This window comes from Barbus barbus, assembly GCF_936440315.1.
Source record: "Barbus barbus genome assembly, chromosome: 22".
NCBI lineage: Eukaryota > Metazoa > Chordata > Actinopteri > Cypriniformes > Cyprinidae > Barbus > Barbus barbus.
In genome coordinates, this window is record NC_136750.1 from 1,728,795 (window position 1) to 1,756,265 (window position 27,471).

General features: G+C 38.8%; 1 protein-coding gene across 1 annotated transcript; it reads left to right on the plus strand.

Moving 5' to 3' along the window:
• Window positions 1-12,840: 12,840 nt before the first annotated feature.
• Window positions 12,841-27,261, plus strand: LOC306888154 (leucine-rich repeat and fibronectin type III domain-containing protein 1-like protein; the record flags this gene model as incomplete). Its single annotated transcript, XM_079446315.1, has 2 exons — window positions 12,841-14,213; window positions 26,712-27,261. Exons 1-2 carry the CDS (start codon window positions 12,847-12,849, stop codon window positions 27,259-27,261), a joined length of 1,917 nt encoding a protein of 638 aa, XP_079302441.1. The 5' UTR covers window positions 12,841-12,846.
• Window positions 27,262-27,471: the final 210 nt, after the last annotated feature.

Here is a 27,471-nt window from a genome sequence, read left to right on the forward strand (position 1 = left end):
TAATACAGAAAATATTGAGGAAAAAAGCTAGCGAATTTCACAAATTATTACAAAGAAACAGCATTTAAACAAGAGATTTTGAAGTATAACGACTGCAGTAGTTCTTTCTTGTAAAACCTACTCTGGAAATATTTGTTTTATTTATTCAGGCTGTAATGTAAATATTGTATTACTTTTTTGTATAAATGAATGAATGAATTAAATAATTCTGATTGATAGATTGATAACAATTTTCAAAAAAAATTGTGAGACCACCGAATAGAAAGAGGACATTTCTAAGAATTTGGCATATTTGACGCTTTCATGAGCCAAGTCGCACATTAGCTGAGCTCTGTATATATTACCGTCTTTTACTGTTGTTCTTCTTTTTTTACATTTGGGTTAGTTTTTTAGTTTGTTGTTGGTCTGGAGATGTCACACAGTCGGAAACTCGCTTATCTCTCACCATCATCCTCGCCAACTAAGAAGAAAACAAAACCAGCAGCCGCGGCGGGCCGAGCCGACATTGAAGACAATATGGCGATCACTATAAAGCGATTTGAGGAATTAGCAGCAATGCGCACCGAATTCGTCTCTCACATGACTACAATCCAGAATATATGCTCTAAAGTTGACTTTTTAATTGTGGAACAGAGAGAGCAGAAAAAAGTGATCGGCGAACACACTGTGCGTCTGGATGCCCTCGAGCAGCAGGTGACTGATTTACAAGACCACAGCAGACACAGCAATCTCTGCCAGCTGGGACTACCTGAAGAGGCCGAGAAGGATGACCCGATCGGCTTTCTGAAACGGTCTCTGCCGATTTGGATCCCATCACTTGCGGGCAGAGATATCGAGATCGAACGCGAGCATCGAGTTTATTCCATAGCTTCAACGGATCACTCCAAACTGCAGGTGTTTCTCTTCAAACTGTTACGCTACAATGACAAGAATTTAATCCTTAATGAAGCAAGACGCCGCGGTCCTGTGAAAGCGAATGACGGTGCAATGTTGAGCTTATTCCCCGACTTCTCTCCCGCGACGACAAAGAAGCGGAGCTCCTTCAGTGCAATACGGAAGGAAATGAAAGAGGCAGGTCTGCAGACCTTTCTTCAGTATCCTGCTACGCTGAAGATCGTCAGGAAACACGATGAGACCAAAGTAATGCACTCACCGGACGAAGCGCGTCAATTCCTGAGCTCCATTCCCGCTCCTCGTTCTCCCGGGATGGACGTGGCATAAGGGTTTGATAATACTGAGTGATTCGAATTCTGAATTACTGATATAGATCTTCATGTGTCAATCGCTACTGGCAGAGTTCTTCATGTAAGCAAGGAAACTTGGTATCACTAATGTACAGTTTTCAACGTACATGATACAATTATTTATGTTTGTTTCCTCGTTATGGAACGTATACATCTTTTATTTTTTTACCCCACTTTATCACTCGTGTGAATTTGAAGTTATTCTGTTCTCTTATAATAGGGCTAATGGCGGTGTTCTAAAGAATGGTACTGGCTGTTATGTTACTGTCACTGATTAAGACAGGGGAGGGTGGCAGCCTGAGGTTTTCACCCCAGTCTGTAAACGTTTTATGGGGTGGGTTTTCTTTATGTTAATGAGTTTTTAAAGGCAGACTTGAGTTAATTAATTTGCAGTGGTACAACTTTCTCTCATTTGTTCAGTTCACTTATTTGTTTAACAGTAATGACTGAAATTAATATAATAAATTGTAATGTCAATGGTTTAAAGGCCCCCATAAACGTACAAGTTTTTACAACTACTGCAACAAACAAAGGTTGACATTGCTTTGATCCAGAAAGATCATTTGTGGAAGAATGATGTTCATAGATGCAATAATAAATATTACGAGGTGGTCTCTTTTGCTGCGACTGACAATAAAACTAAAGGTGTTTTGATAACTGTTTGAAGAACTTTAAATATTTCCATTTTAGACAGAAATGGTGATAATGCTGATAGAATTGCCTGTACATCCCTTTATGGAAAGTAATTCTCCCTGATCCTAACTGATCATTCTGTTGTTTCTGCTTCAGTTGTTTGCTCTTTTCTCCTCGTACAATCATGCAGACCATTGTTGTTTTTGTATTCATTTTTTTTTTTGTTTCTTTTATTGTAAAAAAATAAAATAAATACAAAAATAAAATAAAAAATTGTTCACAAAAAAAATAAATAATTTGGCACATTAAATTTTTAAAACTTTATTTTTTCTTTATCATGGTTTATCATTCTTATATGCCACTGGTTTTTATGTCAATCCTTCTTATTGTGTCTGAATAAAGGAGGTCTATAATAGCTGGAGAAAGCATCCATCAGCATTTCGACTGGTGTCAATGGCAGTTGCTTGGCTGGATAGAGGTTGTGTCTTGAGGGCCTGATGATGAAGATGATGATAAAGTAATTACCAGCGCTAATGGCATGTAATGTTGGGCAGTGTGAGAGTATTAGCATGACTGCGCCTCAGTCCTGTTCCTGACGTGTGCTGTGTTTGACAGCCTGAGCCATGTGTCTTTGGAGGCACGGGCCAGAGACAGCGAAGGACAGAGAGATGATGTTTGCTGTTTGTGTAATCGGAGTGACATGCAGGCCCTGGCAGCCATGGTAGCGGTGACTGCGAGGGAAGGCAGTGCTGATGGATCTGTCACTGCCCCTCCTCTGGCCATCACACTGCCTGCTTGTTTGGCTAGAGAAAGAGGAATTGTTTTGTTGGTGATAAGGTGCACTAGAAACAGAGTGAATGACTGTGAATGTCAATGTCGTCTGTATAGCTGGGATGGGTGAAGATTTGGCTTCCTTTCATTTCCTTGAGAATGGCCAATCACCATCGGACGCTGAAATGGAAATTGGATTGGAGCTACAGGAAGATACTGAAGTGCAATTCAAGCAAATGAAACACATTCACACGACAGAGGCATTTCATTATTCCAACATGACTAATAAATGTTTCTTGATGAGTAGATTTTTTTCCCTCAAATGATTAGATATATTTTGCTGAACTAATTGTCAAAATATTCAAAACAACCAAGAGATTATTTATTTTTTTGCACAAGACAAAATGTCCACCACATTATTTAAAAAAAAAAAAAAAAAAAAAAAAAATGTCACATGTCTGGACTGTCTGTGTTGTGTTTTGGCCCTGTGTCAGTTCCTGTTTTTCATTTTTTGGTCATGTTCCTGTTCTCGTTGTCTCATCATTAGTTGATTCCTCGCACCTGTCTGCCCCTCATTATCCTGAGTTTATAAGCCCCAGTCTGTATCCGAAATCACCTCCTATACGCTCATTCACTATTCCCTACATTAGTCCACTCATACGGTTGACTTGATGGAGTGAATGAAAACTAGTGAGTGAATTCTGAAACTGAGTGCACCGGAAGGACTGCCGCTGTGCTTGCTGTTTAATAATCATTTGAAACAGGCAGCTCCAGTAGTAAGATTAAAGGATTTTTCTTGAACTATGTCACGGAAATTATGTATAAACCCTAGTTAAAAAATTTAAAAGTCAATTTAGAATTAATTTGTACCTGTGTTGTATTATGTTGTATTACGCTGTATTACACCGTGGACGAGCGCTTTTAAAATCAATGAATGGATGTTTCAGCTGTGGGCGTCATCTTCTGGCTAGACGCGGCAACTCATGCGGCGCGTGACTCTCACAGTGCATTATGGGGATTCTCTAGCCGTTGAGTGTACATCGGTTGTACACTCGTTTTTTGCGGTGCATTGTGGGATTGAATGAGTGCACTCGAGAATGTCCACTATGGTTTCGGACACCACTAAAAATGGCCGTCCCCTCAAATAGTGCCCTATTTGAGGGTATAGGGGGCCATTTCGGATATAGCCCCAGTCTGTTCAGTTCATGTTTGTCGGGTCTACTTAGATTATTAAAGACTCATTTTGTGAATCCTCCACGTCTCCTTGTTCCATCCCGTAAGCAAAGTGTGAAAATAAAAGGTGTAGAAACTATTTTCACTTAGAAATTGCTAGTAAATTTCACAAATAATTGTGAATAATTAAGAAATGTCAAGTAACAATTAGAAAATAATAATTATTATTTGTTTATTTTTTATTTTTTTGTAAAATGCACTTTTTTGTGTAAAATAGCTAAAAAATTTAATACTGAAATAAATTTATTTATTGAATCATTCATGTATATACATATATATATATATATATATATATATATATACACTCACCTAAAGGATTATTAGGAACACCATACTAATACTGTGTTTGACCCCCTTTCGCCTTCAGAACTGCCTTAATTCTACGTGGCATTGATTCAACAAGGTGCTGAAAGCATTCTTTAGAAATGTTGGCCCATATTGATAAGATAGCATCTTGCAGTTGATGGAGATTTGTGGGATGCACATCCAGGGCACGAAGCTCCCGTTCCACCACATCCCAAAGATGCTCTATTGGGTTGAGATCTGGTGACTGTGGGGGCCTTAGTACAGTGAACTCATTGTCATGTTCAAGAAACCAATTTGAAATGATTCGAGCTTTGTGACATGGTGCATTATCCTGCTGGAAGTAGCCATCAGAGGATGGGTACATGGTGGTCATAAAGGGATGGACATGGTCAGAAACAATGCTCAGGTAGGCCGTGGCATTTAAACGATGCGCAATTGGCACTAAGGGGCCTAAAGTGTGCCAAGAAAACATCCCCCACACCATTACACCACCACCAGCAGCTCTGCACAGTAGTAACAAGGCATGATGGATCCATGTTCTCATTCTGTTTACGCCAAATTCTGACTCTACCATCTGAATGTCTCAACAGAAATCGAGACTCATCAGACCAGGCAACATTTTTCCAGTCTTCAACCGTCCAATTTTGGTGAGCTCGTGCAAATTGTAGCCTCTTTTTCCTATTTGTAGTGGAGATGAGTGGTACCCGGTGGGGTCTTCTGCTGTTGTAGCCCATCCGCCTCAAGGTTGTGCGTGTTGTGGCTTCACAAATGCTTTGCTGCATACCTCGGTTGTAACGAGTGGTTATTTCAGTCAAAGTTGCTCTTCTATCAGCTTGAATCAGTCGGCCCATTCTCCTCTGACCTCTAGCATCAACAAGGCATTTTCGCCCACAGGACTGCCACATACTGGATGTTTTTCCCTTTTCACACCATTCTTTGTAAACCCTAGAAATGGTTGTGCGTGAAAATCCCAGTAACTGAGCAGATTGTGAAATACTCAGACCGGCCTGTCTGGCACCAACAACCATGCCACGCTCAAAATTGCTTAAATCACCTTTCTTTCCCATTCTGACATTCAGTTTGGAGTTCAGGAGATTGTCTTGACCAGGACCACACCCCTAAATGCATTGAAGCAACTGCCATGTGATTGGTTGATTAGATAATTGCATTAATGAGAAATTGAACAGGTGTTCCTAATAATCCTTTAGGCGAGTGTGTATATATATATATATATATATATATATATGTTTTATTAAAATGTAGGAAATTAATTCATGTTCATTTCATACTAAATTTACAGCAGTTATATTAATTTATTTGCATTTTTGTAAATTCAGTTTATATTTATGTGAAGTTCAGTATGTCCTCTTTGCTTCCTGAATGAAAAGTCAACTGAAAGACATTCTCGCGGCTGTATAAATGGAAGCGTTGAGTTACGGGTGTTTTTGAGGTGTGATGGTGTGTGTCTTACACAGAGAGAGATTGACTTTATAGGCTATTAGATATCTCATAAACATTATGGATCTCCATTGGAAGTGAATATCCAGCAAAGGCATAAACTGAAATGTGAAATCTGTCATGTAAATTCAGCTACAGGATGAATAAATCATTGTGTATTTTATAGCATAGCATATAATCACAAAACCCCACAGTACCATAAACTAGGCTCACTATTTAAATGATGAAGACTTTCTATACAGTATATACCACGGTTATTATAGATAACTAAAAGTAAAACCATAAAAACACCTTTTTGTTACTTGAAAGAAAATAAACATTAACTGAGATCAAAACAAGTATAAAAGCTTGTTAACATTTCTCGTTTTCATTTAGTTCAACGTGATAATAAAAACTAAACTGAGATAGAAATGAATTAATAAACACTATTTAGACATAAAAAATACCTTACTTAACTTGTATATATAATGCATTATAAAGAGTTATGAAAGGGTATAATGCATTATAATTATTCATAATACGTGTTGTAAAACATTACAACACGCATTACGATCTTGTTGTAAATACTTATAACCAAATTTTAAATGCATAGTGTAACAAAGAACTGGTAAGTGTTATAATGTATTAAGTGTGTTTACAATTATTCACAAGGTGTATTACAAGGCATAATTCATGCATTATAACTACTTTTATAATGCATTATACTTATAGGCTTTAAGTACAGTGTTACCAAAATAACTAATAAAAATGACAAAAACACACAGAGAAATTACTAAAACTTCAACTAAAGTGAAAGTGAAAACAGAAAATATATTTAAACATTCAAAATAGTAATTGTCAGTCCTCTGTCGTGTGTCTTGTGTTCCCACCTCATGTTTCCATATTTGGTTTGTTTCCTGTCCTTAAATGTGTGATTATCAGTTAATTCTTGTCCAGCTGTGTTTGTCTAATTATCTATGATTACCCTGTGTATTTATAGCCCTGTCTGTTCAGTTAGTTTTCGTCTGGTCTACTCGTTACTCCCCGGTGTTCATGTCTGTGTCTACCTTGCCTTGTCTTGCCCTGTCTTGTTTGGAGTTATTAAAGACTGTTAATTTTGAGTTACATCTCTGTCTCGTGTTCCTCCCCGTTGTATGCACCGTAACAGTAATAAAAACACTACATAACACTGGTTTATTCTATGTAACATTTGTATATTGTTATATGCTAATACATTTATATTGTACATTACAGCACAGTGTACTCAATACCAACATGTGCTCAGTTCATAAAACATGTTGCAATCCATGACACTGAAGTTTATGGCTGTTTACTAACAGTAGGAGGCGTTTTATCGATTAACAGTTTGTTTCGGTGAAAGCTCTGCCAAAACATTTGTCGTAACACCCTCATCTGTGAAACACTCACCTCTGAGCTTTGATGTGTGTTAATGTGTGCAGGTCTGGACAGCCTGTGTTTAATGCACAGCAGAGGCTAATTGTCTGGCGAGCGATTACTCGACTCATTCTCCTTTAAAACCACAACAGCCTGCAATTATTAAACACTCTAAGGGTCAAAGTACAGCGCATCTTGACCGGATCCAAACCTCCCATCTGTGTACATTAAAATCAGACATGGTTGGGCATCATAGGCTGCTAGAGAACAATGCTGGCAAAGTCAATCAGGAGTGAATCATCAGTCATACAGTAATTGCATCTATTCTTCAGTGTGTTACTGCAGTGTTGAGGTTGGTTGATGCTAGCACAGTCTGTGATTTTTTTTATAGCCGAGTGAAAGGAGCCGGTCCTCTGTGGGACACGGAGTCAGCGAGGGTGAAGAAGTGAAGAGGTCTCTCTTTGTTTAAATATCACAGCCTACTTCTGCTGTTTGCTCGGTTGTAAATTAGCAAAGAAAGACAGAGCAGGAGGGAGAGATTGCGAGAGGGATCGAGGGAGGAACAGCAGCACATGGACACAATCATCATGCATCTTTGTTGGGCAGGTTAGAGACCTCTGTGTAATCTGCATAACATTAGAGGATACCACACTCTTTCATAGCCCACTTCTCTGACTTCTCTATCGTATTACATCGTATCCTCAGGAGAAATAAAAGAGACATGAGGTTCACAAATGATGTGGGGAGCACGGCTCAGATCATTTGGTTTTGGAGGATTTTGATGAGAAATATTTGACTTCATATTAAAATCTCTTGACTTTTGGTGTGTTGGCAAATCTGAGCGCATTTGTGACATTGCGATAATCTCTTGTGAAACACTAAAGAGACAGCAAGAAGTAAAGCGTTTGGTAAAGAATCTACTTATAATATATCATAATGCCACAAACAATTTACAAAAATAAAAACAGAAAATATACACAAAAAACTATATATATATATATATATATATATATATATATATATATATATATATATGTGTGTGTGTATGTATGTATGTATATTTTTTATTTTATTATACATAATTATATTATAAACATTCTGTTTTACTTCCAGTTTTAGTAATTTTGTTGTGTTTTCTCATTTTTATGATTTTTTGTTTGTGTTTTGTTCAAATGTCTATATAGTTTTATCAAATTTGTACTTATTACTTTTGGTTTATTTAGCTTTAGTTATTTTAAAACTTGTTTCAATTAATGGAATTGTTTTTAATGGTTTTAGTTGACTATAATAACATAATAATAACAATAACTAATAATAACAATAATACTTATTATTATTATATACACACCACATACAGGAATATAAATATCATATAAACCCAGCAAAACGTCTGAAATCTCTTTGCTGTTTCTGAGAAAAGCCTAAGATATTATAGATATTTCTTTCTTAAAGGCTGGTTGAAGATCTGTGTGGTTCAGATGAGTAATTAGTATGTTTACAGCTAAACTGATTATTAGAGGCCCTCAGAATCGGATTGGCCTCTTCTTTCAGTAAATTACTAACTTCAGAGTCCTGCAACTGAAAGAAAGCAGTATTTTGTCCTGTATTCTTTGAATAAAGACACAGAGAGAGTGGAACTGTGTCTATCCTACCTTGCAGCTATTTCTCAATGATAATAAGTCCCTGATGGAACGAACTAAATATGCTGAACCATTGTCATAGGAAACCAAAAAAGGACACATTTTGAGATTTCTTGCACAGCTACATTTGAATGGCTTCTCATTGCAGTTGCATTTTACAGTAGATTTAACTACAGTAATAGCAGTGTCCAGTCACATCATCCTCTCTTCATTTTCATGATTTCTTAAAGGTGCGATGCTGACCAGTTCTGGCTCAAACTTAATGCACAGTGCATTATATTTGACCTTATGACCTTTTAACCACCCACCTTGATCAATGACCATTTGATGACCAGTGTTCCTTTTAAAAGTAATGCATTACAATATCGCATTACTCCCTAAAAAAGTAACTAATTGCATTACTTGGTTACTGTTTATGGAAAGCAATATGTCGCATTACTTTTACATTACTTTTAAAATCTGGGCTGAGCTTGCTTGCTTGCTTTTAATATAAAAACTAATTTGTTTTAATGCGTTATCCTTAACACTGTTGATGACCACTATAAATATTCAACATTATCTTGCATCTTGCAAACCAACTAATCTGCTTATGTATAACCCACCTCGAGTCACAAACATGCCACTGCTGAATATCTGGATTTACATTCATGATTTCCTATTGATACAGGCCATATTTATCAGTACTGCTGCTTATTATATGCAGTCTGGATTATGTATTCATAAAATATATTGGTAACACTTTGCTTAAAGCCTTTATAATGCATTACAGCTGTAACAGTAAATATCTAAGTATTATAATGCATTATAATTATAATATTATTCATACATTACATTATAAGTTGTATTACAAGGCATAATTAATGCATTTAAACTTATTTTATAATGCATTATGTATAAAGACATTAAGTAAAGTGTTACATATATATTTTTAGAAGGTATTTTTTACTGTTTTTGTTATTATTATTATTGTTAATTGTGATTTAATTAAGTATCAGCTTCTTTCTTTTCACAAACCCCAGTGGTGTAATATAACGATCAATGCATTTCAAAATGTTGATAACTAAGAATGGAATATATTTTCTTTTGCTTTGTATTTTTATATCGAGTGTGGTACAAAATAATCCTACTCATCAAATCTATGTGATAAACAAGTTAGGTCAAAAGTAATCCAAAAGTAGTCCAATTAGATCACCTAAAATGTGTAATCTAATAGATTATGTCACCGACTACATTTTTCGTCATGTAATTTGTAATCAATGGACTACAGTTTGTAAGTAATCTACCCAGCACTGTTCATCAGTAGTGGTTTCTCACATTAATGATTTATTGCATCCGTTTTATTCTTTGTGCTCTTTTTTGGAAAATAGCGACTTCTGATCTTTTATAATTCTACACTAAAGTCTTTATAACGTATTCATACAGATGATTATGCATTATGTGTGTTTGCTCTTCCTTTGCCAGAGAAGAGCTCCAGTGCAGTAGGGGTTAATTTTTTACACACTGTGTCAAATACCCACACAGCAGCCTGTGTCCTCTCTGAAATATTAATGAATCCTGCCGATATGCAGAGAGAGAGGGAGGGAGATGTATGCCAGGGTAAAATGTTGACCACGCTGACATTTCATCTTGGTCTAATTAGAAGCACTTGAGGTGTTTCCACTGTATTTTAGCCACGTTTCTGCACTGAAATTCATTTATGCTTTGCAATGAAATCAATTGATATCCATTTATCCCATGCAGAATAATCCATTTATTCTCACATTGTGATAATGACACAACACGGCACAGTATCACGTTGTCAGAGTGTTTCTGGAATTAAACGCGGGCATGGGGCATCCTAAGCAGGCGCCTGCGTGTAATCGTTCTCTGATTCTTCTGCAATCCTGCTCGTGCTGTGTTTGACTGGGAGATACTATCCTAATGCAATATCTGGAAGTCTTTCCTTTTTTTATACGTGGCTGTTTCGCATCTCTATATCGGAACAAATGCATATGCGAGTGCATATACGTGCCTCTAAAAAGCCAGTGCAATCTAAAGTGAGAGACTGCTTTAGTGCTCTTCTTAGTTAGTTGTCTGGATAATGGCTCTCTCTTGAGGGTTTCCGTGACTCTGTTTTCTGTGTGTAATGGAGAGAGGGGGCTTAAGCTCGCCTGAATGCATTACACTGCCGCTACACCATCTCGCACTCAAGCACTTTTGTGTTTTACTCCTGCCAGTCGGCCCTTTTGTGCCCAAAATGAAGCTCAATGTTTCCCCCTACCTTCTGAAAGAAGTAGAACAATCCTCGTGACAGCCAAAGATCCCTCGCAGATAAGCACTGGGCCTGAACCTCTTGATATTCAGGATGGCTTTGCAAGCGGTGAAAAAAATAATTGCGTTTAGGTGCTTTTACATAAAAGTTATTAAAATGGAATGTTATGCACAAGCAATAAATAAAGAGCCACAAATCAGATATTAGCATTTGTGCGAAAGCAACAGCATAGAATAATAATTCATATTCCTGTGGCCTTTTTTATCGCCTCGCCGTACCACATATGAATTTCCGGGGGGCAGAGGCGGGTGTCAAATATCCTGATTTCGCACAGCGGAGGGCTATTAAAACCAGCCGGATCCGAAGGAGACATCCTCCAACTCTTTCTCTCATTTTTGCGTTCTTGCTCATTGGTTTTGGTGTGAAACTATAGCCGCCCCTCCTCTCTTTTGCTCCCGTTGCAGATCCTGCATACGTTATGGAAGGCAGAGGCAGCAGTTTTATATAACCCAGAATAGACGCCTGCATTAACACATCCACACTGCGTGATAGTATCTAGTAATCTTGCGTTCAACATCAGCTTTGGTGAAATTAAATAAGCAGTTTCTCAGCGGCGATGCACTAGAAACATCATCTTTATCCAAGCATTAAAAGTACCTGCATGCGTTAAAGAGAGTTCATCCAAAAATTAAAATTGTATCGTCATTTACTTACCCTAATTATATTTCAAACCCATATGACTTTATTTTTTCACAAAAGGTGATGTGTACCAGAAGGTCTGAGATTATGTTTTTTTTCAATTGAATAGGAATGGATGGGGAACAGGGCCTGTCAAGCTCAATAACGGAGGAAAAAAGCTCCATAAAAGTTGTTCACAGGATTTGTCCACTGAATTCCAAGTCTTCTGAAGCCATAGCTTTGTGTGAGGAATTTAATCGAAACTGGATATTAGTCTTCATTGAGAACCTTGCCTGGCAGTCATGGTCACCATTCACTTCTATTGTGTGGAAAAAGAAGCTCGTGCATTTTACTGTAAATTAATTTTCTATTCATTGAAAGAAAGAGAGTCATACAAGTTTACAAAGATATGAATATAGAAGCCTATTCCTCTTCTGTCTATCCATCCATCCATCCATCCTATAAATAACAATAACAACAACAACAACAACAATAATAATAATAAATGCGTAATGATAAGATCAAGTTTAAAATATAAAAGTCACTTAAAATTATAATTGTATTATATTATATTATTATAAAAATATTAAGTATTATTTTAAAAATATATTATTTCTCCGTCCTTTCTAGATACAGGCACAATCAATGGTCATAAAAACATTAAGTCCGTTTGAGTGCATTGTGCCAAAGTTTTTAAATGTATTTGTGTTTATGTATACTGAATGCAAAAGTTAATTGTTTTGCTTTTTGACGTCAATATTTACTTATTTTTTTATACATCCATACATGAGGACAACTGTAATTTTGGGGGCACTGTCCCTTTGAAACAAATCCAGCTAGAAGAACAGTTTCATGCATGATATGCCAGTTTGCAACCACAGATGTGGGAAACGCAGACACCATGCTGTTAGAGAATGTTAATCTACTAATTTGATTAGGGAAATATACATAGGGTGAATGCAAGTCCAGCTGGGCATTTGCACATTTTTTGATACATGCTAGTAGGTATAACCGCACGACCTGCTGCGATGTCTGTTCAGCTTTACCTTTCACTGATTTGTGTCTTAATGTGTCTGACAATCTTTGCATGTTTAATAAAAACTCGAATGTGCATGTGAGAGCGTGAGATACTTAGTGTGCGTGTGTGTGTTTGTGAAGGTTAAAGTGTGTCAAGAGAGTCTCGCAGACAGAGGGAAGAGACTCAGCATGTGAGCTAACCCATTTTCCTCTGTGCTCTGATTCCTGTAGGAGCTTACCCATGGAGCTGCTACTGCTGTGCCTGGCTCTGTTCTCCATGCCGTCCTACGCCATGCTGTGCCCCAAACGCTGCACCTGCCAGAATCTGCTGCCCTCGTACACCGTGCTGTGTGCCAAAACCGGCTTACTCTTCGTGCCACCGAATATCGACCGGCAGACCGCCGAGCTACGACTAATGGACAACTTCATCACCACCCTGCGGCACCAAGACTTTGCTAACATGAGCAGCCTCATACACCTCACACTCTCCCGCAACACCATCAGCCAGATCCGACCGTACGCCTTTGCCGACCTGCAGGATCTGCACGCACTGCATCTGGACGCCAACCGGCTCACGGTGCTTGATGACACACACCTGCAGGGGCTGGTCAATCTGCGCCACCTTATCCTCGCCAGCAACCAGCTTCACAGCATCTCCGAAGGAGCCTTCCAAGACTTCCTAGAAACTCTCGAGGACCTCGACCTTTCTTACAACAACCTGGTGGACTTGCCGTGGGACACTATAGCCATGCTAGCCAGCGTCAACACCATCAGTTTGGACCACAATCTCATCGAGTTTGTTCCCGAAGGGATATTTTCCAATCTTCATAAGCTGGCCCGACTTGATATGACGTCCAACAAGTTGAAGAAGATCCCCCCAGATCCTCTATTCCTACGAATCCCCGTCTACGCCAAAATGAAAGGCTCGCCGCTGACTGCATTGGTGCTCAGTTTCGGTGGGAACCCATTGCATTGCAATTGTGAGCTGGTTTGGTTGCGCCGCCTGACGCGGGAGGATGATCTAGAGACGTGTGCATCCCCGCGGGACTTGGCCGGCAAGTACTTCTGGACAATTCGCGAGGAAGAGTTCGTCTGCGAGCCACCTATGATCACCCGGCACACTTCCAAGATGTTCGTAATGGAGGGTCAAGAGGTTAGTTTGCGATGCCGCTCCGTGGGAGACCCTGAGCCGACCGTCCACTGGGTCAGTCCAGATGGGAAGCTAATTGGAAACACCTCGCGCACCGTATGCTACGAGAACGGCTCTTTGGATATCTTAACAGCCACGGTGAAGGACTCCGGCGTGTTCACCTGCATCGCCTCGAACGCGGCAGGCGAGGCCACGGCTCCTGTGGAATTGGTTGTTAACCCTTCACCGCATTACGACCCCAAACTGGAGCCGGAGCCGGGACCCTCGGACATGCCGACTTCTATAAAGTCCAACAGCAGTGGTAGCGGTGGCCAGGCTCGAGCTGATCAGCGGGTCAGCGTCTCAGAAATAACCTCAAGCTCTGCGATGATCCGCTGGCCTCCACAAAGCCAAATCCCCGGAGTTCGCATGTACCAGATCCAGTACAACAGCTCCACCGACGACATCCTCATATACAGGTGCGTTTCATCACAGAATCTTGAGATAAATCCAGGTTTGTTTGCATATGTGACCCTGGACCACAAAACCAGTCATAAGGGTCTTTTTTTTATTGAGATTGAGAATAAATAAGCTTTCCATCGATGTATGGTTTGTTAGGATAGGACAATATTTGGCTGAGAAACAACTATTTGAAAATGGGTGCAAAAAAAATTAACTAAATATTGAAAATACAAAGGAAAAAATCTACAAGGAAATTTACAATATATCTTCACGAAACATGATCTTTACTTAATATCCTAATGATTTTTGGCACAAAAGAAACCCATCCAAGTCAAGTCACCTTTATTTATATAACACTTTTAACAGTACAGATTGTGTCAAAGCACTTAACAGTATCAGATTGGAGGATAGAGTGTCAGTAATGTATAAAAATAAGATTAAACACTCAATTTTAGGCAGTTATGGCATTTCATTATTGAGTTTAGAGATGTCATTGTCTAGATCAGTTTAGTTTAAATAGTATCTGCTAAATCAAATTGACGATAATCACTAGAAATTAAGTATCCAATGTATCCAATGTATATTTGGCTATTGCTACAAATATACCTGTGCTACTTATGACTGCTTTTGTGGTCCAGGGTCGCATATCGCTTTCACAATACATACTGTTACAAAGCAGCTTTACAGATAATGCATGTTTCGAGATTACTGTATTTTGTATTTCAGAGGTGGTGAGTGTAGCAAAGTAATATCTACATGGAAGTAATATCCAGCTACCTGTTATGTGGTTAGCAATCATGTATTCAGTTAAGCAGACACAACAAACACATTAGGCTTGTAATGAGAACAATATAAGGATTATATATGACAGTTTTATATGTCAATCCAAAGTTGGCATTGTCTGAAGTCTTTCCAATTATTGCATAGCTTTCTGTTTATCTGTCATCTAGGTTTTGCACCAGTGTTATTTTAGTATAACTAAGATACTATTATAGTTTTTGTATTAATAGTTTTAATTTGTTATGTTTTTATATTTTGCATGTTAAAGTTTTAGTAGGTTTTTTTTTTTGTTATTTATTTATTTTAGTAATTTTGTTTTGTGTTTTGATGTTATATTTATTTATTTATTTATATATATATATATATATATATATATATATATATATATATATATATATATATATATATATATATATATATATATATATATATATATATATATATATATATAGTTTTTGTTTTTTTTACAAATTTTGGTTTCGGTTTTAGTTGTTTTACTACATGAATTTAAACTAAATTAAATTATTTTATTGGCAACTAGCTTTGCCAATGTTTCAGAGAAATGTATCTTTGGTAGCTAAGTTCATTTATTTAATGGTGTTAGCTTTAGTTAACTATAAGAACCCTGGTTTGCACTGATTTTATTCTTGATTAAACTGTAGACAGTAATCACATTTGTTACTGATACTAGAAATCTATAAGGACATGTCAGAGTGCATCAGTGCTAAATTGCTTTTATTTTAATCAATGAAGCTGTCTACACTGGAGGTTGACAGATGCCCCACTGGTATTTTTGATGAGCTTATCCATTCATTTTATTATCCCCTTCCTTTGAAAATAAAATTATTTTACCAATATTAATGTTTTTTTTTTTTTTTTGTGGTGTTGTTTTTCCTTTAATCAGAACCAGCTCATGGTTTTCTGCTCTCTGACCTACTAATTCAAATCAACTTTTTCTTCTAATTTATTCCCAGTTGCAGTTCGATCATCATTTTAATAAAAAAAATACTAATAATTTAATTTAAAATAGTTATCCGTCCATTGTACTGTTTCTGAAGTCCAGCATCGAGCTCACAGCTGATTCTGTGTTAGTAAATGTCTGGTTGATGAGCAAAAACATATGGAAACATTGCAATGTGACAACTAGTTTAATTATGTGATCTAGTAGTTGCTTATAATGATATTTAGTAGCAAAATACAGGCTGCTTGAGTGTCAAAATTATCAAAGTTTGTCTATGCAAAATCATCCATGCAAGATCAGCTGATTTCAAATTTTTGAACGCTTTGTAGTAAAAATCTCTGCAATGTCTAATGCTTTATTTGAGAGAGCACTGATCATGGTCTATCCCCCCAAATGGGTTTTGAATCTGGGTAATTCTGCATTAGATAAACAAATTGATTCTCTCTTTGTTCAAAGGCAAAGGCTGGCATCTGAGACTGGGGGTGTTAATGGCTTATGGCAGAATCCTATTCAGATAGGGTATGAAACATTGCAATTCCTCTGATGAATACAAATGGACCTCGATGACTGCCAGCCAACAAAGACACAATAATATCATGAATGCACTATATGAAATACAAGCATGTATTATTATTTTTTTTTCTGTGCTAATGAAAGGATCCTTCCCAAAAGGACCAGCTGTTTTAGGATATATGTCAGAAAAGCTCTTGAAGGATTTTCATTAGCGCACGGACAGATTGGCTTCCACGGTAATAGTTTCAGCCTGATGCAATTCAAACTGAATTTCGCAAAGCAGGAACCACGAGCAGACACATTGACACCCTTCAATAACTCACAGAGCTTGAGGTGCAATGAGGAAGACAATAATAACAGAATAACAATAGAAGCTGCGTGTCGAGTGCTTGTCCTCGTTTCAGATGCTCCTGACAGAATACAATGAAGGCGTATTTGCATTGATGTTGAAGCACGTCTCGAATTCAAAACCTGATCTTTTGCTTTGTAAAATATAGAGGACAAGCAAATCTTTTGTGCGGATGCCCTATATTTTTGGGTTGCGTATCAATGTCGACGCCCCTTACACAGAAACGACTACATTAATGTTCCTTTTTAGCATTCAGTCATGGCCCCACCGCCCATTATTTCTCATTGAAGGGATCTGTAAGGATGTAATTAACTCTGCAATAATCCCTCTGGATAGATTAAGAGAGAGGAAAAGATACATACAGAAAGCAGTTTGCTATTAATTATGGAAAAGGCAAGGGGAGTTATCTGGTTTATAGAGCTGCAGAGTAATCTAAAAGTCTTTCAGAATCAATTAAGAATGTATGCACCAGACTCCCGATTGACAGCGGCCCAGGTTGGAGTACAGATGACTTGGAGATGGTGGCTGAGAAACTGAGCCCGGGTTGAGAATATAGAGTGTAAACTTTGAGTCGAAAAGACAGGTTAAATTTGAAGTGATGTCTGGGTGAAAGAGCGCAGGAGGCACAGTGTGCGTGGTGCCAAATGAAGACCTGAATGAAGTGCAAGGTGTGGTTTCAGATGGAGTACATTTATACCAGCATGCATTCTCTTGGCAGACACTCTCTTAAAGTGATAGTTCGCCCAAAAAAATTAAACTGACTGTTAGTTTTCTCACCCTCAGGCCATGCAAAATGTAGGTGACTTTTTTTCTTCAGCAGAACAGTAAAGAAGATTTTTAGCTGAAACCGTGCTCCTTGGTGACTCATAAAATGCAAGTCAATGGTTACCGTCACTTTGAGAGTCAAAAAAGCACATACAGGCAACACAAAATTAATGCCTGTGGCTCCTGATGATATATTGAGGTCTTGCGAAGTGAAACGATTGGTATGTGCAAGAACCTTTACAACATTATTACCAGATTTTATTTTCGCAAAAATGGACAGTTGCCCGTATTATAATATATATATATATATTTAATTAGCTGAACTGAAATTGATAGCTCACCCAAAAATGAAAATTCTGTCATCATGTACTCACCCTCAATATGTTCAAAATCTGCATGAGTTTGTTTCTTCTGCTAAACACAAAAGAAGATATTTTGCAGAATGTTGGTAACAGTTGCTGGTAGCCATGGGCTTTTAAGTATTTTTTTTTCTCCATACTATGGAAGTCAATGGTTAACAGCAATTTCATTCTGTTGTCCAATTCTGTTGTCTTTGAAATATGGTTAACGTAACTGCTGAATGAAGTGAAAGGCATTTATTGTAAACTAAAATATGCTTTAATGTCCTTTCTATTTAAACTTATGTCATGTATTTTAATAAAATTGTAACTGCAATACATTACAAAATATAGTAAAATCAAATGTAATATAAAATAAAAAAAGAGAAATAAATAATTATTTTGATTATTATTTGAATTAGAATTAGGCTTTTTAATTATAAATTCATTACAAATTAATATGAATTAACTGATATTATTACAAAGTGATTATCTGTAGTTATAATTGCAGGAATCATTCCGCCAAAATGGAAAGTTATGTAATTATTTACCTTTATATTGTTCCAAACCTGTAAGAATGTCTTTCCTCTGCTGTAAATGATAAGAAGATGTTTTGAAGAATGTCTTAGGTTATGTATGTAACCCCAGTTCCTCGAAGGAACGAGACGCTGCGTCAGGAGACGCTTCGGGGAACGCCTACAGCGTAACCAGCTCTGAATACCAATGAAATCTGTCCAGCGGATGGGAGGGACGTCACGGGCGAGGTGACGTAATGACCAGCTGGTATAAAAGCACGTGCAGTGAAACCGGCATCAGCTTCTAGAATGAAGCAAGCGCCGGCAGGGATGCCGGAAGTGTGGGCTCGTGACGCGAGGGGAGGTCAGAGGACTCATAGGCCAACTGAATGGCATCCACAATCCACCGACTGAGGGTCTGCTTGGACACAGGAAAACCTCTTTTAGGGGGACCAAAGCAAATAAGCAATTGGTCCACCTTCCTCCACAAGGCAGCTCTGTGGACGTATGCGTCCAGTGCTCGCACTGGACACATACGATTTAGCCTCAGCTGGTCAGGTTCCCGAAAGGGAGGAGGACTAAAGACCTGCAGCACGACAGGCTGTGGTGTGACAGAAGGAACCTTGGGGACATACCCTGCACGAGGGTATAGAAAGGCGCAAAGTCCAAATGGAAGCGGCGCACCGGCAGGGAACGACCGAACCAGCTGCTCTAGAGACCCCCGAAGGGGTGGCGAGCATCTCAGCTCCGCTACGATACCGAGCGGAAGAGACTGAGATGTGTGCTCGCTGGAGACCTCTGCACCCTGAAGCACCGTAGGTGGCAGGGTTGGCCCAGCAGCCCCGAGAGCCGGAGAGTGGCGAGGGAGAAACCCCTGGAACGCCGCCGCCTGCCTCCCGGCCTCCTGGTGCCTGCTGACAACCGAGTCAACAGCGTCACCAAACAGGCCGGAAGGTGATAGCGGGGCGTTCAGGAGGAAGACCCTGTCGCGTTCTTTAATATCCGACAGGGTCAACCACAGGTGCCTCTCCGCCACCAGGGCTGCCATAGACCGCCCAATGGCGGTCTCCTTGGTGGCGCGGAGAGACAAATCAGCGGTTCTGCGGAGCTCACAAATGCCCTCCGCAGAAATTCCCTCGCCCTCATCCAACTCCAAGAGCAGGTTCGCTTGGTATGCCTGCAACACCGCCATGGTGTGCAGACATGACCCAGCGTGACCTGCTGCCGCGTACCCCTTGCCCACCAGCACTGACTTCAGGGATGACGTCGCGTCAGGAGACAGATAGCCCGCAAGCGTCTGCCCCATAACCGCGCTCCCTCACCCCCGTCACGTTGCTATAAAAGCCAGACGAGGGGGCGAAGAGGTGTGCCGAAAAAAGTTCTCCCCACGACCTCGACACCTCAGTGTGGAGGTCGGGGGAAAACAGCAGGCTCCGATGTGGAGGTAAGGTCTGAAACCGGAGGAAACGCTCATCCAGTTTGCCTTTCTGCGGTTCCACCGAACACTGGGCCGGCCAGTCGAGGCTCAACTTGGCAACAGCACAAGTGATCACCTCCACAAGCTCCTCATACTGGGGTGAAGGAGGGGGTGTGACGTGTTCGGCGCTTCCTATGTCAACCTCCTCAGAGGAAGACAAGAGAAGCGCCGTGGCTACTGCCCGAGGGGAAGTAACCGCCATGCGTGCTTCCGGACTCGGGGAGCGGTCGCGGGATCCAGCAGGTGAGGATGGAGAAAGAGACTCGCTCATCTCCGATCCCTCTGCCAGATCCTGTTGCGAACCCCACGAGCACCATCTCCGCACCGCCTCAGCGACAACGGGACCCGCACTGCAGGGAATGCCACTGAAAGAACCCTCTCCTGAAAAGAGGGCCTTTCGGGAGCGACGCACACGCAGAGGAAAACCCTCGCAGTGCGGACAGTCAGCCCCCTCGAGGGCTGCCTCCGCGTGCCTCGCTCCCAAGCAAAGCACACACAAGCTGTGCAACGTTTGCACGGAGGCACACACAGCCTGTACTCCTCCCAAACTTTGTTTTACAAAGCCTCTTGGACATTGCAAAATGGACAGACAACGGTAAATATGACTTACAAGACACAGAACGCTTAGCTGAATGACAGAAAGCTGACGCCGGTTTCACCGCACGTGCTTTTATACCAGCTGGTCATTACGTCACCTCGCCCGTGACGTCCCTCCCATCCGTTGGACAGATTTCATTGGTATTCAGAGCCGGTTACGCTGTAGGCGTTCCCCAAAGCATCTCCTGACGCAACTGTTTATCATCTCCATTGACTTTTATTGCATGTCTGTAAGTTAATGGGGACCAACAACTACTTGCTTTCCCATATTCTTCCAAACATATTGTTGTTAATGTTCAGCAGAAGAAAGAAACTCAAACAGGATTAGAACACCATGAGGGTGAGAAAATTATTAGAGTATATTAATTTTTTGAGAGAAAGAGAATATATACAGGTGCATCTCAATAAATTAGAATGTCATGGTTAAAAGTTCATTTATTTCAGTAATTAAACTCAAATTGTGAAACTCGTGTATTAAATAATTTCAGTGCACACAGACTGAAGTAGTTTAAGTCTTTGGTTCTTTTAACTGTGATGATTTAGGCTCACATTTAACAAAAACCCACCAATTCACTATCTCAACAAATTAGAATACTTCATAAGACAAAAAAAAAAAACATGTTTTAGTGAATTGTTGGCCTTCTGGAATGTATGTTCATTTACTGTATATATACTTGGTAGGGGCTCCTTTTGCTTTACTTACTGCCTCAATTCGGCGTGGCATGGAGGCAATCAGCCTGTAGCACTGCTCAGGTGTAATGGAAGCCCAGGTTGCTTTGATAGCGGCCTTCAGGTCATCTGCATTGTTGGGTCTGGTGTCTCTCATATTCCTTTTGACAATACCCCATAGATTATCTATGGAGTTCAGGTCAGGCGAGTTTGCTGGCCAATCCAGCACAGTAACACCATGGTCACTGAACCAGCTTTTGGTACCTTTGGCAGTGTGGGCAGGTGCCAAGTCCTGCTGGAAAATGAAATCAGCATCTCCATAAAGCTTGTCAGCAGAATGAAGCATGAAGTGCTCCAGAATCTCCTGGTAGATGGCTGCGTTGACTGTGGACTTCAGAAAACACAGTGGGCCAACACCAGCAGATGACATGGCAGCCCAAATCATCACTGACTGTAGAAACTTCACACTGGACTTCAAGCAACATGGATTCTGTGCCTCTCCACTCTTCCTCCAGACTCTGGGACCTTGATTTCCAAATGAAATGCAAAATTTACTTTCATCTGAAAAGAGGACTTTGGACCACTGAGCAACAGTCCAGTTCTTTTTCTCCACAGCTCAGGTAAGACGCTTCTGACGTTGTCTCTGGTTCAGAAGTGGCTTGGTAGCTCTTTTCCTGAAGATGTCTGAGCGTGGAGACTCTTGATGCACTGACTCCAGCTTCAGTCCACTCCTTCTGAAGCTCTCCCAAGTGTTTGAATCAGCTTTGCTTGACAGTATTCTCAAGCTTGCGGTCATCCCTGTTGCTTGTGCACCTTTCCTACCCAAATTCTTCCTTCCAGTCAACTTTGCATTTAATATGCTTTGATACAGCACTCTGTAAACAGCCACACCTTTCAGTAATGACCCTCTGTGACTTACCCTCTTTGTGGAGGGCGTCAATGTTCATCTTCTGGATCATTGCTAAGTCAGCAGTCTTCCCCATTATTGTGGTTTCAAAGAATAAGAGATACCCTGAATTTATACTGTAGGGATGGTCATTAATTGAAACTCAAATGTAAATATTCTAATATTTTGAGATACTGATTTTTGACTTTCATGAGCTGTAAGCTCTAATCATCAAAATTAACAAAAAACTTTTGAAATGTTTTACTTTACATGCAATGAATCTAAAATATATGAACGTTTCACTTTCTGAAATAACTTACAAGAAAAAATGATCTTTTTTCAAGGCATTCTAATTTATTGAGATGCACCTGTATATATTGTTTTTACAGAAGAAAGTTCAAATGGGTTTGAATCACCATCATTTTTTGGTGACCTGTTTCTTTAAGAGAGCTCTAGGTGCCAAGGGTTTCCGTTTGAGAATGTCACTGTCATTATCTTACCTCATCTTTTTCACATTATCATCTCTCTCTCTCTCGCCCTCGTTATTTGCATGTTTTCATCTTTCATTTAAGCCGCTTTTAAGTGGGTAATTAAGCAGTACTAGCTCCTTCAGAAGACAGTGAGATGACAGGGTTTCTGTGCCAAGTGACACATCTTCAGAAGAGCTCGAAGCCCCTTCTCTATTTACAGTGACAGCTCAGAGACACCGGTTCAGCCAGCCTGACCCTAGGCAGCTTAAAAGGACCAATGGCTGCCAGAAATTAGAGGAATTTTCTCAATATATATCCATCAAATGCTCTGCGAGAGAATCCAGAGGAGCAGACTGAAGGGAGATTCCTGTATCTGCTCATTAGCGCATGACACTGCAGCAGCTAGCAAACCCAGCGCTTATTAAAACTCAATGACAGCACTGTTAACAGCGTTTAACACTTATGAGACATAAAACAATGTGTGTGGAAGAACATGCAAATGGTATTCTAAAATAATAAGACAGCTGATCAGTGGTCACTTAGTGTAACAACAGACGCATTTACAGTAATGTTATTTTACTTCAATTGTATTTTATTTAATTATGTAGATATCGTATATGTTAATGGATTATTATTATTTAAATATCTATATTTAAAAATATTTTATTTTATCATAATTTTATATAATGTTCTGGTTATATATGTATGTATATATGTATGTTTTCATGTAATCATTTGTTCATTCATTCATTCATTCATTAATTCTTTCATTTATTTATTAAATAATGGAGCAAAATAAATGCTTTTTTTATATTTTGAAAACAAAAACTATATTTTCAAAATATTACATTAAAGTGTCCTTTGTAAGTTGTTATAATAATAATAATGTTTTCAATATATTATGTTTTATTATATAATGTAATAAAATAAATGGATTTTAAATATTTTATCTATAAAACATAATTTGTATTATTTTTGCATTTTACAATAATTTAAATGTCCTTATTAAGCTGTTACTATAATATTTATATTGAATTTAAGAATTGATGTGCTGATTGTTTTTGTTTTAATTAATTTATTAATTTAAATTTTATATTAAATAACTGAGTCGCATACATTTATTTTAAATCATTTGTTGTTATTATTGTTATTATTATTATTAGAAATAATTATTTTAATGTATTATTTTATACATTTTACATTAATTTAAAATGTCTTTATAATCTGATGTAATAATATTGAGATTGAACTGAAGATTTGACATGCTCTGGTTCTTGATTATAACACTCAAACATGGTCATACATAGTGTTTGCTAGCACTGGCATGTATTACGATCACTGATAAATGTGCTTCCCCATCAAAAAGAAAACACTGGAGTAATTCACTACTGACAATGTAAAGTAATTTCATATGTGGCTGTTTGTCAATAACAATCAAAAAGAGCAGCGTGCTTCCCACAGTGTCTGAGCAGTTAGCAGTATGCACACTTACACTCACACACTCACACACCATTACCCTCACAGTCAGCCCGCGCTCGCCGGAGGAGCTCGGCCAATTACCCACGGGGTCAAATGCAAAAATATGCGGTCATGCTCACGGTCACAAATACGCCGCATCGCCCAGGGCAAGCCGCGTGGCATGACTCAGGTCTTCATCTGCTCACCTCAGTGCAGCGCTCAATAATGCATCACATCAGCAGACCTGCAGAAAACATGATACTCCTGCTCATGGCTTTAGAGACGGATATGGCAAGAATAATATTTCAGAACACTTTCCTTTATGCCTTCACATATAATGCATTACACATGTATTCATAAAGGAATTGCATCTCAGAAATAATTGTAAACAAATTGAAATGCATCATAATATTTGCAGATTCCTTGTTACATCTTCATGTATTTGAATGCATTATAAGACATAACCAAAGGAGTAATTCATCACCACATAGATTGGGTTTTAATAAAAGATAGCTGTCTATGCCGTAGAAATGCATTTTTTTTTTTTTATTGGTGGTACATGAAAAAAAATATATAGGAAAACTTGCACCCATAATGCACTGGGCTCGATCATACTATCTGTAAGCAGTAATTAAGTACAATGTAGTACCTTTTGAAAGGGTGCCGTCCCAGTTAAAGCTTTTGTACATTTTGTTTTTCAGAGAATGCACTTATATCACCAACATTGTAACTATACAAAGTGAGCATTTAGTTGAAAATCTGCAAACATACCCTTTTATCCATTAAATATACTTTATAAGGCATTATACTGTATATACAGTAAAATTCAAATAAAATATTTTCCAACTATTTTAATCTTTGAACAAGTTATGCAGTTTCTTCTGGTGCTTGCTTTGGGAAAAATAATAATAAATAAAAAGGCAAAATTTCAATAAAATCAGACCATCTTAAAATATTCAAAACACCTGCATTATTTAAAAAGAAAAAAACCTGTTGTCTGGTCACTTAGGTTGTGTTTTCATACAGTCGTTCAGTGACCCGTACAATCACTTTCCCGTAGGCTATGCTATGTTTTTAACATGAAGTGTCGTTTTTTATTTATATGCAGTATAATACAGTAGGCCCATATTTATAGTACACTATATAAAGTAAGTTCAAACAAAAAGCCATGCATGAGTTTTATACTGACAGAAAACAGATTTCATTAGTATGGAGTTTGTACGTCTTTCTTTGACGTGAATCATGAAACATCAGCAAAGGTAATAATCACGCAGTTTAACATTTTTACTCACTACAGCCTATTTTATATTTACATTGCACTTGCTGCTTGGTGAGGGTTAACTTTCGACTCTGACAGCTACAATAAAATGACAATCATATAAAAATTCCTCTTTGCTCTGCTTATGTACCAATGTTCAACCTTCTGCAAACTAGCTGACCCCTGATGAAGACAGATGAAGTCTCCCAAAACTGAAGCACTTTCTTACTGTGTCCTGTAGAGAGAAAGGTTATGAGTAAATCCAGAATAGAGCGGCGTCCCGGGGCACACAATCTCTCTGCTGCAGATGGCACAGGGCACATGTTATGCTTAAATCTGCTCTGACACGCGTCTCCCTTTGGACAGCATGGGCAATATTGTAAACTCTGTGCGTTCATGACAACCATCTGCCCTGGATTGAATTTTGTGGAGTTTAAACTATAGCTTGCAGAGCATGTGTTCACTTTACTTTTGTTTATAGACAATATAAAGCATACTCACGATAGGGCAAATGGTTGGATTTTTCAATGTTTTTTGAAAAAAAAGTCTCAGCTTGGTTTTTGATGCTTTAATTATACAGTAAAAACAATAATACTGTGAAATATTATTTCGATTTAAATAATTGTTTCCGATGTTACCTTAAGTCTATTATGCTCAACAAGGCTGCATTTATTTAATGAAAAATACAGATTAATAAGTCACTGTAAATAATATTGTGAAATACTATTGCAATCTTGAATATATTTTAAAATGCATTTTATATTTTATGCTCACCAAGGCTTAAGTTATTTGATAAAAATACAATAAAAACAGACATTTTTTGAAATATTATTGCAATTTAAAATAACTGTTTTCTATGTGAATATCTTTTAAAATGTAATTTATTTCTATGATCTGCTGCTGTATTTTCAGCATCATTACTCCAGTCTTCAGTGTCACATGATCTTCAGAAATCATTGCTGATTTGCTGCTCAAGGAAGATGTTGAAAATATGTTTGCTACTTTATACTTTGTGGAAACCATTATACTTTTTTTTTTCAGGACTCTTTGATAAATAGAGTTTCACTGACATTTATTTGAAACAAAAATATTTTGTAACATTATAAATGACTTTTGATCCATTTATTGTATCCTTGCTGAATGAATATGTTAATTTCCTTAAAAAAAAAAAAAAAACTTTTTACATTGTAGTGCATCACGGTATCCAGAAAAAAAATATTGGGCAGCACAACTGTTGATAATAATCAGAAATGATTCTTGAGCAGCAAATCAGCATATTAGAATGATTTCTGAAGATCGCGTGACACTGAAGACTGGAGTAATGATACTAAATTCATTTTACAATATAGCCACAAAGCAGTTCTTTTAAATTGAAATATTGCTGGTTTTACCATATTTTTAATCAAATAAATGCAGCCTTGGTGAGCACAAGAGTCTTCTTTCAAAAATGCTCAAGGCCTGATTCTCTCTCTCTCTCAGAATGATTCCCGCCTCCCATAAGTTGTTCTTACTGAGTGATCTGGCCTCGTCGCGAGACTACGAGCTCTGCGTCCTGGCCGTCTACGACGACGGCATCACGGCTCTGACCGCAACCCGGCTGGTGGGCTGCATCTCCTTCTCCACGGAGCGCGAGTTTCGTCACTGCCGCTCCATCCACGACCAGTTCCTCGGCGGCACCATGATCATCGTCATCGGTGGGATCATTGTGGCATCAGTCCTCGTCTTCATCTTCATCCTGCTGATGAAGTACAAGCTTCACAGCCAGCACTACAAGCAGAAGGCAGCTCGCGTCAGTAACGTTTGTTCTCAGACCAACGGTGGCCAGCAGGGGGTGGCATCGGGCCCTCCGCCGCGCTCGTCCTCTTCCTCGGGATCCTCCAGCAAGCCTTCCGTCCGGCTCGGGTCGGACAGACAAGAAGGGTCCCACGGCATGGAGGGGGGTTACGGAGCGCTTAAAGGGACCACTGTGGTGGACTTGAACCCGGAATATGGGAAATCGTTCAAAGAGGACGACTCCATATCGCAATAACACAGGGTTCGATCCCATCTCCCTTCCCATTCTCTCCACATCTCAACCCATTCTGTTTTTTTCTGTTGCCAGTGTCCTGCGGCCTTACCGAGGGTTTTCTCCTGTCCGAGGTGAGGATGCTTTTAATCTTTTAATGCTTTTAATGCTTTTGATTTCTCACCCATATGTCATGCCAAACCCATAAGACCTTTGTTTGTCTTTAGAACACAA